General features: G+C 47.6%; 1 protein-coding gene across 4 annotated transcripts in view; it reads right to left on the reverse strand.

The window, feature by feature from the left end:
- The window catches only part of sema6e (sema domain, transmembrane domain (TM), and cytoplasmic domain, (semaphorin) 6E), a 132,079-nt gene that overhangs the window by 27,828 nt on the left and 90,810 nt on the right, over positions 1–13,441 (reverse strand). For all 4 annotated transcript variants that reach the window (XM_062399297.1, XM_062399295.1, XM_062399298.1 and 1 more), the window contains 7 exons: positions 12,660–12,782; positions 12,148–12,236; positions 11,723–11,940; positions 10,929–11,060; positions 10,528–10,683; positions 8,327–8,503; positions 7,817–7,954 (listed from right to left, as the gene is read on the reverse strand). In XM_062399297.1, coding sequence (XP_062255281.1) covers positions 7,817–7,954; positions 8,327–8,503; positions 10,528–10,683; positions 10,929–11,060; positions 11,723–11,940; positions 12,148–12,236; positions 12,660–12,782 — 1,033 coding nt within the window. The remainder of the gene's footprint in view (positions 1–7,816; positions 7,955–8,326; positions 8,504–10,527; positions 10,684–10,928; positions 11,061–11,722; positions 11,941–12,147; positions 12,237–12,659; positions 12,783–13,441) is intronic.

The following is a 13,441-nucleotide window of genomic DNA, read 5'->3' on the forward strand; positions in this document are numbered from 1 at the left end:
CAGGAGGCAGGAGGTAAGGGGCAGGAGGTAGGAGGCAGGAGGTAGGGGGTAGGGGGTAGGGGGTAGGGGCAGGAGGCAGGGGGCAGGAGGTAGGAGGTAAGGGGCAGGAGGCAGGAAGCATGAGGCAGGAGGAAGGAGGCAGGAGGAAGGGGGTAGGGGCAGGAGGCAGGAAGTAGGAGGCAGGGGGTAGGGGGCAGGAGGCAGGAGGCACGAGGTAGGAGGTAGGGGGCAGGAGGCAGGAGGTAAGGGGCAGGAGGTAGGAGGCAGGAGGTAGGGGGTAGGGGGTAGGGGGTAGGGGCAGGAGGCAGGGGGCAGGAGGTAGGAGGTAAGGGGCAGGAGGCAGGAAGCATGAGGCAGGAGGAAGGAGGCAGGAGGAAGGGGGTAGGGGCAGGAGGCAGGAAGTAGGAGGCAGGGGGTAGGGGGCAGGAGGCAGGAGGTAGGGGGCAGGAGGCAGGAGGCAGGGGGTAGGGGGCAGGAGGTAGGGGGCAGGGGGCAGGAGGTAGGGGGTAGGGGGCAGGAGGCAGTTTTGTCACATCCACACCAGAGTCGCCAAAAGCTCTGGAATCTCCTCGTCTTTCCAAGTCGACGTCTTCCAAGTGCATTCTGGGATTTTTGTGATCTTCCAGGTTTCACGTCCGTCTCACTTGGACATTATTCTGGAGGTTCTACTCGGGGACCGGCCGTAAAAGTTCGGGAACTAAACTCAACCGACTGGGACATTTCCATTGTCTCAGAAAACCTCGATGGAAACTTTCAGCGAAGTGACTGAAAGCAGCTTCAGAAACTGATCCAGAGAAAAACTCTCAGATGCATGAAATGAAAACGACCAAGCTGCGTTCAACGTGAACAGTTTGGTTAAAAAGTTGAACTCACTTTATCTGTAATCAACCAAACAAATGCAGCGTTTTCCTGAAATCCCAGAATCAACCTCACGTCTTCCTCATTCATGGTTCCACTCTGTGTTTACACACAGTTCAGCTGGATGGTTTCACGGCCACAAAGAGAACACGATTGTTTAAGTGGATCTTTTCTTTGTATGAATAAAATATGTAATTAGCTCGGTCACAAACACTGACTCACAAGTATCCCGACTGCAATCTGCAGCACGGAAACAAACGCAGGCAATTATGAGAAGAGAGGCGGGAAAGATCACAAGCAGATTAGTTTGTGATGAGAGTTAAAGGAAAGAGATCCGCTTGTTTTCTTTCCTAACGGAGGCAATTAAAGTCCAGGGAAGCTTTTTGTCCTCTTCTGCTTCTCTAACAAATCCAATAATGATTTCAAACACATACAATATGAGTATTTACAGAAGGAACATGGAGATGCATCATATCAAATCAAACATAATTGAGAAACAAAAAGGCCTGATTTCCTTTTTGTGATTAAATCACTCAGTGATGTAAACAGAGACAAATGGAAGTTAAAAACTCATTTTCATCTTTTTAATTGAGTGAATTAAAAATATCTAATCACTTCATCTTCATTCTAAAATATCAATATATCCTGGTCGCAGTAAAACAAACAAACAAAATGATTTGTGTTTGTAAACAACATATTCACAGTTTGTCTCAAAGGGTTTAACAATCTGAGAATATACAGAAACTTCAGAGAGAGTCACGAGTGAGGGATTCCTCTCCGGGGACGGATACAACTATAAGAGATGTGTAATGGAGCACAACAACAAAACAACACAATTTAAAACCAATACAACAAAGACCTGTTCACGACAACCTGCACAGCGCCCCCTTTAGTCCACAGGGATGTTCACTCCACAACATTTTGTTAAGTTGCTCTTTCATAACTCGTTTTAGTTTCATCGTGATTTATTGGTTTTCTGGTGTAAATCCAGGTTTTGAAAGATCTAAGATTTGAAGCGTTTCCCAGACGCACAATTTGTTTGAGCCTCTCTTTGACTGAGATGAATGTGGATGTGGAAATATCCAAGAAAAACTCCCATTAAACCCAAACTCAGGTAAAGTGAGAGCGGAGGCCGACATCTCCTGCATGAGATGAATATCTGCTGAAGAGAAAATCATTTTTCCTGTAGTCTGGAGTCTCCTGTTTATATTCTGAATGTTCCTTTAAGTGGAGTTCACTGCAGGTCGTTAGCTTCACTCCGGCTTCACTCCGGCTTCACTCCGGCTTCACTCTGGTTCAGTTGTGGCGTGGGCCTCGTGTCGGCAGTCAGCAGACGAGTGGATCTTCTTCTGACTGTTGGTCTGTTGTGTGATTTAGTGCAGATTGTTTACTTCCTCCCCTTCAGACCGTCGGCATCAACCGGCATCAACAGCCATTAGTCACATTCTGCACGGTGTCAGTTCCCGGCAGCGTCCGAACACGGCGGCGTCTCCTCCTCCCTGAGCCACGTGTCACTTCTGTTGATTAAACTCCTCTGCTGATCTGCTGTCAGTTGCTCATGTTTCATTTAAGTCTGTAGTTTTTTTAATCCCTCACTGAGGAGCCGGTCTCTCGATCCTCTCGGTGTCCGCTCTGCCACTGTGTCATTGTAAAGCAGCGCCGGGCGCCAAGGAGGGAGTTGTTTTTTTGAGCGTAACGCACACAAGGGACAAAAGAAACGACAACAGACGACAATATTTACATGAGCAGTCGCTTTGGAGATGTTTTAAGCCTGTTGTGCTGAACCCCCCCCCCCCCCCCATCAGAGATTAAAGAAAACACACAAAACGGAAATGCCATCAGCTCGCTGGTGGTGGCGCCCGTCGTGATTTCAAACCTGAAACCTTTAATGGCAGCCAAAGAGCAAGTTTTAATGAGAACCCCTGTGACCTGTTTTTAAAATCCCCCCCCATAAAACGACTTACAACAATCCAAACTTTAAAACGCAGGAGTCGCACAACCGTCATCCTCCGTCTGCACACAGAGGAGTCCTCAGAGAGCCGCGTGTCACTCAGGCACAGTGAGGTAACACACGACAGGAACCACTTCCTGTCTGATGCCTGCAGCTCGGAGTTTGATGTGCAGTGCTCAGTTTCAACTGTTTTGTTTTTGTGGAGACGACGAGAAAAACAACAACAACTACACACAGGAGCAAACAACCTGATGAGGACTCAACAAATCCAGACTCACTCACAACTCGAAATAACAAGTGGCTGCAAAAGACACCGAATATCTCACTCAGGGTTTCAGCTAAAATTAAACTGTAAAACAATAATATTCTTGTATATATTCCTTTTATTTCATAGTTCCTCATGTTGTTATTGTATTGTTTTACTTATTTATTCCCTTCTAGCTCTATTAGTTCCCAGAGCTGGACGATAAAGCCCAATGATCTCGTCTCTTCTCATGAAACACAGTTGTTGCTCATGCAGACTCTTCCTGACACGACAGCACTGACCACAGGGATCATGGGAAACTGATCCGAGGCTCCAGTGAAGGTCACACTCTCACAAACACTCGATGCTGTTGTTCTTTCCAGGAAGCACATTCTTCACCATGACGCTCTGCAGTTCATCCAGATTCACTGAAGCTCCTAAAGGTTCTGTTCAATCTCAGTAGAATGTCCCGTGAGGTCTTTAGGTCGGAGTCGGAGAAGAAGAGCTTCTTCCTGGTAAACAAACATTATTCCTCCAATTATGATTCCCAGAGGGAAAGTGCTCTGCAGAACAACGTGCACATTCACAAGTGCATCAGAGACACAAATTCAAACAAACATCATAGCTAAGAACAAACACACTAAGTTTCTCAGATACACATCAGGGTAGTTACAGGTTTCTAAGAAGTAATTGTTTCCGCAGTGAATCCACTCAAAACTGGATCCGCACAAAATAACACATACTTGATACCAGCCTGCTTAATATGCCCCCCCCCCCCCCCGTTTCATGGTAATCCATCCTGTAGTTTGTGTGTAACCCTGCTAAACTTCAAACAAACTAGAATAGCACTTTTATTGGGATCTGAACCAAACTGCACAAACACTCCATTATGTGTTCTTTAGGAAAAGAGCTGAACGATCTAAAAATAGAAAACCACATCCTCCCTCTAAGTTCTGTGGGAATCCGTTTAGTAGGCTGTGTGTGTAATCCATACAAATAATTTAACAAACCAACAGACACACAAAACAAAAGCTTCTAAAATTCAAAGCCTCCCACAAAAAAAAATCAATTGGAAATTAGAAAGCAGGAGCTTCAGTGAGCTCCAGCTGCAGGAATCAATGCTCCCCGTCACCTGGTCTGAACCCAGACACACACAGGAAGTGGAAAGAATCCAAACTTCAGAGTGAATCACAAACTTTTCCTTCATCATCAAAACCAACTTTCAGTCCCCCCCCCCCCCCCCACTCCAATAAAACCCTGAGCGGTTATTTATTCCTTTGCTCTGTCAGAGCATCACAGCCGGAGCCCCCCCCCCCCGGAGTCACTCCGGCCCGTGTGTCTGTGGTTTCCAATATGTGACAGGGAATCGAGCGGCTTCAAATAAATGATTCATACCCGAGCCACAAGGTGTATATGAATTCCCCCCCAACACTGTGCCTGCCTCCTTCCCCCCCCTCAGCGATATGACGGGGGTGAACCTGTGAACCTCTGCAGGGGGAACGGACCACATGTGTCCAGCTGTGGAGCGAAGTCGTTGCTTCTTCACGTGACGTCTCTTCTCCAACGAGCAGCTTGAATATATACGACACGTGTGTGTGTGTGTGTGTGTGTCCCTCGTCGCTCTTTAAAACCTCAGACTCCTCTTCCTCCGTCTCGCCCGCATGCTGTCATGCTATGAGTAACACAAAGGTGTGTGTGTAAGGAACATCCATTAGCTGTTGAGGGGGGACGGGATTCATCCAGCTGCTGAGGCCGGGACGCACAACATCCAGCTGTCACTTAGCCCACATCCAGCTGGTAACACAACACTGACTGACTGGAGCTGGTTTCCTCTAAAACTACACAACACAGACCAACTGGAGCTGGTTTCATCTCAAACTACACAACACAGACCAACTGGAGCTTGATTCATCTCAAACTACACAACACAGACCCACTGGAGCTGGTTTCATCTCAAACTACACAACACAGACCCACTGGAGCTGGTTTCATCTCAAACTACACAACACATACCAACTGGAGCTGGGTTCATCTCAAACTACACAACACAGACCAACTGGGGCTGGGTTCATCTCAAACTACACAACACAGACCAACTGGAGCTGGGTTCATCTCAAACTACACAACACAGACGCACTGGAGCTGGATTTATCTCAAACTACACAACACAGACGCACTGGAGCTGGATTCATCTCAAACTACACAACAAAGACAAACTGGAGCTGGGTTCATCTCAAACTACACAACACAGACCCACTGGAGCTGGTTTCATCTCAAACTACACAACACAAAACAACTGTATGTGGTTTCATAATAAACTTTGTGTTGGTTTGAACACTGTGTTGAGTTGTTGTCTGAGATCTCAACAGTTGCTTTGTGAGCTGGATTCACTAGAACCAACATCAATTATGAATAAAACCACAAAAATGAAACCCAATAACTTTGTTTTGTCTACTTCTAAAATCAACAGATCTTTTTACAGTAGGTGACAGTAACAATAATACAGTTATTTATCTGATTCTGTTCATATAAAACACTGGGAGCTGAGTAGTTCAGGGTTTCGGGGCCTCCTCTGCCCACTCTTTGTATTTTTATTTTTTTCAGTATTAAAACCTCACATTTCATTCAGTTCCCAGCCGCTGCTCAAAACAGTTTCTGAAACCTGATATCGGCAGCAGGGGCCTCGGGTGAAGAAGAGAAACCCGACGGTGCCGACTCCAGTGAGACGGAGAAAGAAACACAGAGAAATTCAGAAGCAGAGAGAAGATGGAGGCAGAGAAACAGGGAGATGGAGTAGATCTCATCTGGAGGGAGACGGATTCATCGGTGTGGTGAAGGAGGTGAAGGAGGTTGAAACCTGACCTCCTGGCCTCTGCTGATGAGGCTTATAAGGCCTCTACTCCCAGGAGGAGGTGCGCTGGAGGCTCTACCATGGGTTTGGGGATGAAGCCGGCCCATAAGCTTATGTAAGGCAGACCTCCTCCTCCTCCTCTTCCTCCTCCTCCTTTCTCTCCTGCAGCTTCGATGGTGGCTCCTGGCCAATCAGCTGGATCCAATTTATGAATGAGTGATTTTGAGAGCTTCTCCAGACCTTCACAACAAGGGGTTAGCATGCTATGGAGCTGTGTGTGTCTGTATTCCCCCGGTGGAGCTGAGGAGAAATCCTGACTCTGGGTGAGAGGGGTTGACAAAGAGCGAATGGGGGGGGGGGGGGGCTCGACATTCCTCAGAGCCCCAAAAATAGATTCCGAAGCTGGGGAGCAACTCTGCTGAAGCTGGGGTTAAAACATCGGCCTGGAAAAACAAAAGGCTGAAGAAAAACAGAGACGCTTGAAGGCTTCACTGTGCTCGGCTCATAAAGCTGCTGTGAAGCCCGTCGGCCTCCTGACAGACGCACTTTACAGCTTCTCCACCAGACAATAACAACCACACAACTGTGTTCACAGCCCGACGAGCGCATGATCACCGTGGACAGTTCACAACTAATAAACGATTCATAATTGATGAATCTCCTCTTCTCTCTCTCTCTCTCCCTCTATTTCAAATTCTTGTCGTCTATAAAACATTGAAAGATGGCCGTCACTCTTCCTCTGACTCCGAAGTGTTTCTTTTATTTGTCTGACGTCCAAAATGATTCAATTTAGAGACAAATGTGTTTTTTGTTTCCTCAGCAACCTGAAAACACTTCTCCACTTAGGGAAAAATGATGCTCAAATATCCCAGATACAGGTTTTGACCAATAACGAGTCAGTCTCAGTTGTCAATCATGAGATTAATTTCATCAAATAACTAATTCAAACCAAACTTGTCAAAAACACGGACACAATAATAAGGAGAATTCCATTGTTGTCCCGTTCATTAACATGGAGGAGGCAGGTTTTTTCTTACCTGTCTATGGATAAAGTTGATTTATTGGCACCAGGTCTTTAATTATATTTTCCACATCAGACAAAGACATTGAAATAACTCTGTCCAAGTATAACTAAGATAAAGTTAATGAACTATCAACTTCAACTGCAGCTCATTTTCATCTCCAACTGGAATCTGATCAGAACTTTGACTGTTTCCCAAACACAACATTTCTTCGGCCTCACTGAACTTCGTCCTGCTGCTAAGTTTATTCCTCGTTCTCACTTTCGGGGGGGGGAAAGTCCCTGAACCAGGCCGATGATCCACTAACACCTGTTATTTGGTGCCGGTGTTTGTCCAGATCCCCTCTAACAGCCCCATGAGTGGACACATTTCTTAAATTGGGAGCTGCAGAGGAAATCGATGGCGTTTTACTGGAGTTCCCCGGCAGAGCTGGTGCCCAGGGAGGAAACCCTGACTTCACTGAGCGGCCTCGATCTCCAGGCTGGTTTCAAGACCTTCCAACAACTTGAAAATCATATTCATCCTGCTTTCAAATACACATTTGTACCTCAGAAAACACTACAAAGAGCTTTTTCTACTAAAGGCTGTGACTTCTACTCATTTTCCTTCATCTATAGATCTGACTAGAACATATCCAAATATCCAGAAAGAGTTTGAGAGTGTGAATACAAATATCCAAGAAGGAAAAATACACGTAGAAGACGTCAACTACTAAAGACATTTTGCTGTTGCTGTGAACGAGTCTGACCGGAACTTCTCCTGCTGCTTCTCCACATGAGAAACACAAACTCCAGAAACGTTCATATTTCACAGCTCCTCGTGGAAAACGAGTTTTTTCTAGATAAACAATAACACCAACAAGCCCACACTGTGCTCCACAGGTGACTCACTTCTTGCAGGTGCTGTAGTCGGAGCAGCGGCTGAGCGGCACCCTGATCACGCAGCTGGAAAAGGCCACGAACACGGCGTGATGGTCCCGGTCCAGCTCCAGGCCCAGCACCCTCCGGTCCTCCCCCCGCACGTTGCACCTGGGGACAGAGGACAAACACACACTGTCACCGTCACACGCTTCCACTTGTTTTCATCTGTTTACAACAATAAGTCATAAACTGTGCTGCAAGTGGCACCGTCTGAGTGTGAGTCGAACATCGTGCAGATCCCCGAGTTGTGCAGTCAGAAAGACACAAAAGACGACACAGGGAAAAGAAAGCCCCCCCCCCCCCCCTACGGCTGTACAGGGTGACAAAAGACCGAGTGGGTGGGCAGGACACGTCAGAGGAGAAGAAGAGACGAACAGAGAAAGTGGAAAAAGAAGCTGAGTAAACGACAAAGAAAGTGAAAAACGAGGGGGGGCATTAGAGGACAAAGACGGAGAGCTGGAACCGGTGAGACGGTCTCACTTGTTGGGGTTGTAGACGTCGATGTCCTCCAGGAGCTGCGTGCCGAACGAGGCGTTGGCTCCCTCGGTGCTGGCGAGGATCTTCAGCACGTGGCCGTTGTCCGAGCCCAGGAAGACCACCGTGTAGTTCTTATACGGCCCCGCCGACGTGTCCACGGCTATCTGGGTCAACTTGAATCTGCACGAGACACAAACAAACAAACAAGGGAAATAATCACCAAGGGACGTGGAGTTGAAAATGAAATGGACGCGTCTTCTAAAGTGAAGCTGACGTCTCTATTCTCACTGGTTTGAGCAGAAGGAGCCGGCGGTGTCAGATCTGCAGGTTCGTGTCTGATCGCTTTTCGTCAAAGTCGATTTCTCACAGTAAACAAAACCAACAGTAGGCGAGCGCTGGGCTCATTGTAAAAGGCATCAGTCTGCAATCAATCACTCCATCTCCCGTCCCACCATCCCCGCCATCCTCGCCTACATCCCTTAATCCCTTCATCCCATTAATTCTTCCCTCCATCCATCCATCCACCCACGTCCCATCGATCCGCCCCCCCAGCGACACTCTGCAGACTCCCTCTCCTTTCAGTTTGGTGTTTCTGAGGAAGGTGTTGCTTTATTCCGAGCAGCGCTTCATCCGGCTCCTCACACCTGGGAGCTGCCCAGTATCACCACAGTATCACCACAGCTGTTGACTGCCGGCTCCGGCGGTGCAGGGGGGGGGGGGGGGGGGGGGGGAATTGAGAACCGGGCTGAAGGGCACCTTGAGTCCAGCGGCAGTTGACAGAGGGATCAGCTTCACTTTCTCAGGCTCTGGGACCTGAACAAACAAACTGCCGATAATAAACCACTTCTATTCTTTGGCATCACTCGCTTTGGAGAATCTTTGATAAAAGGACTCCCGCGGAGGCTCCAGTGCCCGGGCTCCTCCCCCAGTAGCTCCCAGTCGCTCCGGCAGTATCATGTGACGCTCTTCTGGTTGGGTTTCATTTATCCAGCCCGTCTCTGGGGACCAGGCAGATGTGATGGTTTTGGCGCCAGTCTCTGCAGCGTTGGGTTGGCTGTGAGCCTGGCTCTGCTTAAGGAGGCATGGAAGAGGCTCCTGTGCACTGTGTGTGTGTCTGTGTGTGTGGAGGCTGATTCTACAGTGTGTATCTACCTGTGTACCTCCGTGTCTGAGGTTTGTGCGACATCAGTGACTTTCATCACAAATTCAACCTTCTACCCATCATCATGTGAAATCAGTGGACTCTTAAATGTCACCTCACACACACGGACACACACACACAGACACACACACACACACACACACAGGTCAGGGCTGAAGGAAGCTCTCCTCCAGCTCCTCTTTGACGTGCACTGGATTTTAACGAGGGAGAAGGTTGTGTGTTCCACCTGAGCTCACGCGTCGATACTGACCACAGCCCCCCCCCCCCTTCCACGAGTGTGAAAAATGGAAAATAATCATACCTGCGTACTAACCACGACAGAAAAGGTATTTTCTCTCGAAGACCTTTGTCATAATTTCAGCGAAGCTCTGCAGCAGAGCCGACGTCCATTTAACCACCGTGTTTTTGTTTAACCAGATTTAATGAAGATGTGTTCAGAGGAGCACACTGAGGATCTGAGAGCACTTCAACAAAAAGCTGTGCAGGTCATTTAATGAGTTCTGGTGAACGAGGTGGTGCATTAGAGACATTTAGCAAAACCGGAGCCAAACTTCAAACCATGAGTTACAGTGAGGCGGCAGAATAATTTATACCTTTAGAGCTGAAACCGGGAATCCATCCATTTTAAAGTGATCAGCTAAAATGCTTGGGAATTAATTTCTAACACGTTTTTAGCATAAATTAACAATTAAATAAAAAATTGTCAACTGACAAATTAATCGAGCTTAACTGCAACTTAACTTTGCTATTATTTCACTCTGATATAAAATTTTATAGTGCAAATCAATATTGAAAATACTAATTAAATGTAGAAGCATTTTTAAATTTGGTTTCTGCTCATGAATAATTTCAAAATCAGTTCATCTGTTGATTCTTGGCTGATCAGTCAGTGGTTTAGATTCTATAAATACTCTCAAAGTGAGGGCTTCATCATTTTGATTGTTTGCTCATCTTCATCAGACCAAAATCCAAAAGAAATTATACTTATAATGATTAAACACAAAGTCTCTCTGTGGTTTATTGAAGAGAACAGATTTGGTACCTGCTGGTGGTTCTGGTGAAGTAGGGCCTGTCGTTGACCGAGGGCACCGACTCGTCCATGAGCGGGTAGGACTTGATGAAGGTCAGCGTCTCGTCGGGGAAGGTCGTGGACGACTTGTACGCCGCCGCCGAGCCCTCGCCGGCGCAGCAGCCCGGCCTGTGAGGCGGAGGAGGAGGAGAAAAGAAAAACTCATCAGCACCGAATCAACGTCCATGGGCACAGATGAAGAAAAGCTCTGGCAGCTGTTTGTTCTTGGCGACGAGCAGGAGGGAGGAAACAGGTGCATGCTGGGATTCTTCCAGAACAATAACAACAGCAGCTGCAGAGTCTCTATTGTCAGACGCAGAGACACAACGTTCCTGCAAAGTGACAGTTTGCTATTTAAAGGTTTTGCCTCTCACCTTGGCTTAGGGACTTGCTCCTCGGGAACAGGTGTCCACGCCGACTCGCTGTTCCTCTGCTCTTTGAATTTGCCACTGAAGGCCTTCTCGATGTCGTCCATGTAGAAAGCACAGACCGCCGAGCCGGTGATGCTGGTGAGGGGGTCACAGAGAGAGAGAGGGGACGTTACACAGAGCGAGACAAAGGTCGGAGATTCGGGCTGCGTGTCCAAGGTCGACACAAACTGCTGCATGTGCACACAACACTTAAATGCTTCTTATTTATCTGTTTCTGCCGAGTCACTTTATTTATCTAAAGAAGCAGAATGTTTACTTCATGTCCTGCCTCCTGCTGCTCTATGCTCTGGACATGTTCCTTTAGTAGACCCAAACAATCTCCTGCTGCTTCTTCACATGTGAAAGACAAATGTCCAGACGCATTATTACGACATTTTTTAGTGTTCATGTCTAAAAACTGCTTCAGGTTGGATGTAAAGTCAACTTTGGAGGCCGGACTTTCAAGGAGGGTGTAAATAAGATGGACTATGGAGCCGTAGTTGCGAGGAAAAAACTAAAAACCTTCATTGAGAAAAGTTTGGTCCCTGTCCCATCAGCTAACATGGAGGAGGCAGGGCTTATGACCTGTACTGCCGCCAGCCACCAGGGGGAGATGTCATAACGTCCATCTTTGCACACAGTACGGCACCAGACCACGTACCGTCACTGAGTATTCTCCTGATCTGACCTCAGCCTCACTTTTGGGAAATAGAAATCACCAGACAGTGAACCGGTGACACGGCCCACGAGGCACTGACCTGTTCGCCTGCGTGGTGAAGACGCCGAGCACCGCCGGCCGGTGGTTGATCTGCATCACGTTGGTCAGCGACTGCAGCACGTCGAAGTAGAAGAAGGAGTCGCCGGGGACGGAGCAGTTCAGCCGGGCTTTGAGGAACGAGGTCCAGTACCGCTCCAGGACCCTCGGGGAGCCGCCGTTGTCGTTCTTGCAAACACGAGCCACTCTGGAGAAAACCACCTGAGCAGGGAGAGAGAGAGAGAGAGAGAGAGAGAGAGAGAGAGAGAGAGAGAGAGAGAGAGAGAGAGAGAGAGAGAGAGAGATCCTGATTCATCCCTGATGTTGTTGAAGGACGTCAACACACTGATGTGATGTTCAGCTTCAGAAACTAAAAGAACCGAAGCCACAGCTCTGGATAGAGCGTCGGGCCTGAGACGAGCGCCTCACCTTGCCAAGTGTGGTGTACTCCACGGCGATCTCGCTGAGGAAGAAGTACACGTAGTTCCCGTACTCGATGGCGTGGAGGAAATGGGGCTCTGTGGGAGACGGGGGGGGGAAAGATGTGTGACCAACGTGCTGGCAGAGACGCCTTGTTGCCGACATGACGGGGCATTGTGAGCAGGCTGGCAGCCGGGCCGGCAACACAGATGCTCCATTTGGAAAATGTGTCCAGGAGAGATTTAAAGAGGGAGAGTGCTGAAAATGGCAAATCTGAATAATGGCACAGACCAATGAGGAGAAGCACTCGCACAAGATTTATTATTCTGACACAGAAGAACTCCAGCTGGTTAAAAAATCTAATTTAGAAAAGTTTCTTGTGGAATTCAAGAGAAAGTAAATCAGAGTTTAAACCTGATTTCTTTATGAATCCATCCAGATTGTGAAATTTGTGAACCTGAAGAACCTTCCGATCACATGGTCACATCTGTACGTTAACGTGTGAACCGCCGGATTCTCACCTCGCAGCCATTTGGAGTCGTACTTCACCGTGCGCAGGACGGGGCTGCTCTCTCCCAGACTCCGGTAGATCACCGCGTCGCTCGCCAGGAAGTCGGTCATGGTGGCCGAGTAGAAATCCCCACCTGAGAAGAGGAAGGAGTAATTGAGTTATTGAGAAACACGGGCCCGGGATGACAGGTCAAACACACCACTCCTTCTAAGTGTCTATTTCGGTCCCGGATGACTTTTTATTGCCCTTTGAAAACAGGCGGCGGGAGGAGATGAAGGAGAACGTGTCACTTTTAATAACGCACCCGCGTGAACTTTGCATAAATGTCAGTGGAAACCTGGCAGGAGCAAGCGCAGGTCTGCTTCTCTCTTCACTCTGCTCTGAACCTCATTGACCCCGACGTGTTCACCGAGGATCAGCTTCCTCCAGCGCTATGATTAGTACAAAAGAACATGTATCTAACCGCAGATTAGATCCCATCAGAAGAGACGGATTCAGACGATACCCTGTGTTTATCGGAGCTTTGATTCATATTCTGCTTTTTAGCTGTAACTGTTTCCAGAGGTTTAGAAAGGAAGCAGCCAACATGTAGCTTCAGCTATTATTACATTTAAATTACAGGTTATGATTCCCTTTTGGTATCGTGCACGGTTGTATTCAATGACCATGTGTAGTTTCACTTCTGTACAATAAAAACGTCAATTAACAGACAGGTAATGTCCGTCTTTTCAAATCAATCAGCTTTTCGGCTTCTTTATCTACATTAGGTGATGATAATAATAATGACAGAGC

Source organism: Platichthys flesus, chromosome 11, assembly GCF_949316205.1.
Source record: "Platichthys flesus chromosome 11, fPlaFle2.1, whole genome shotgun sequence".
Taxonomy (NCBI): domain Eukaryota; kingdom Metazoa; phylum Chordata; class Actinopteri; order Pleuronectiformes; family Pleuronectidae; genus Platichthys; species Platichthys flesus.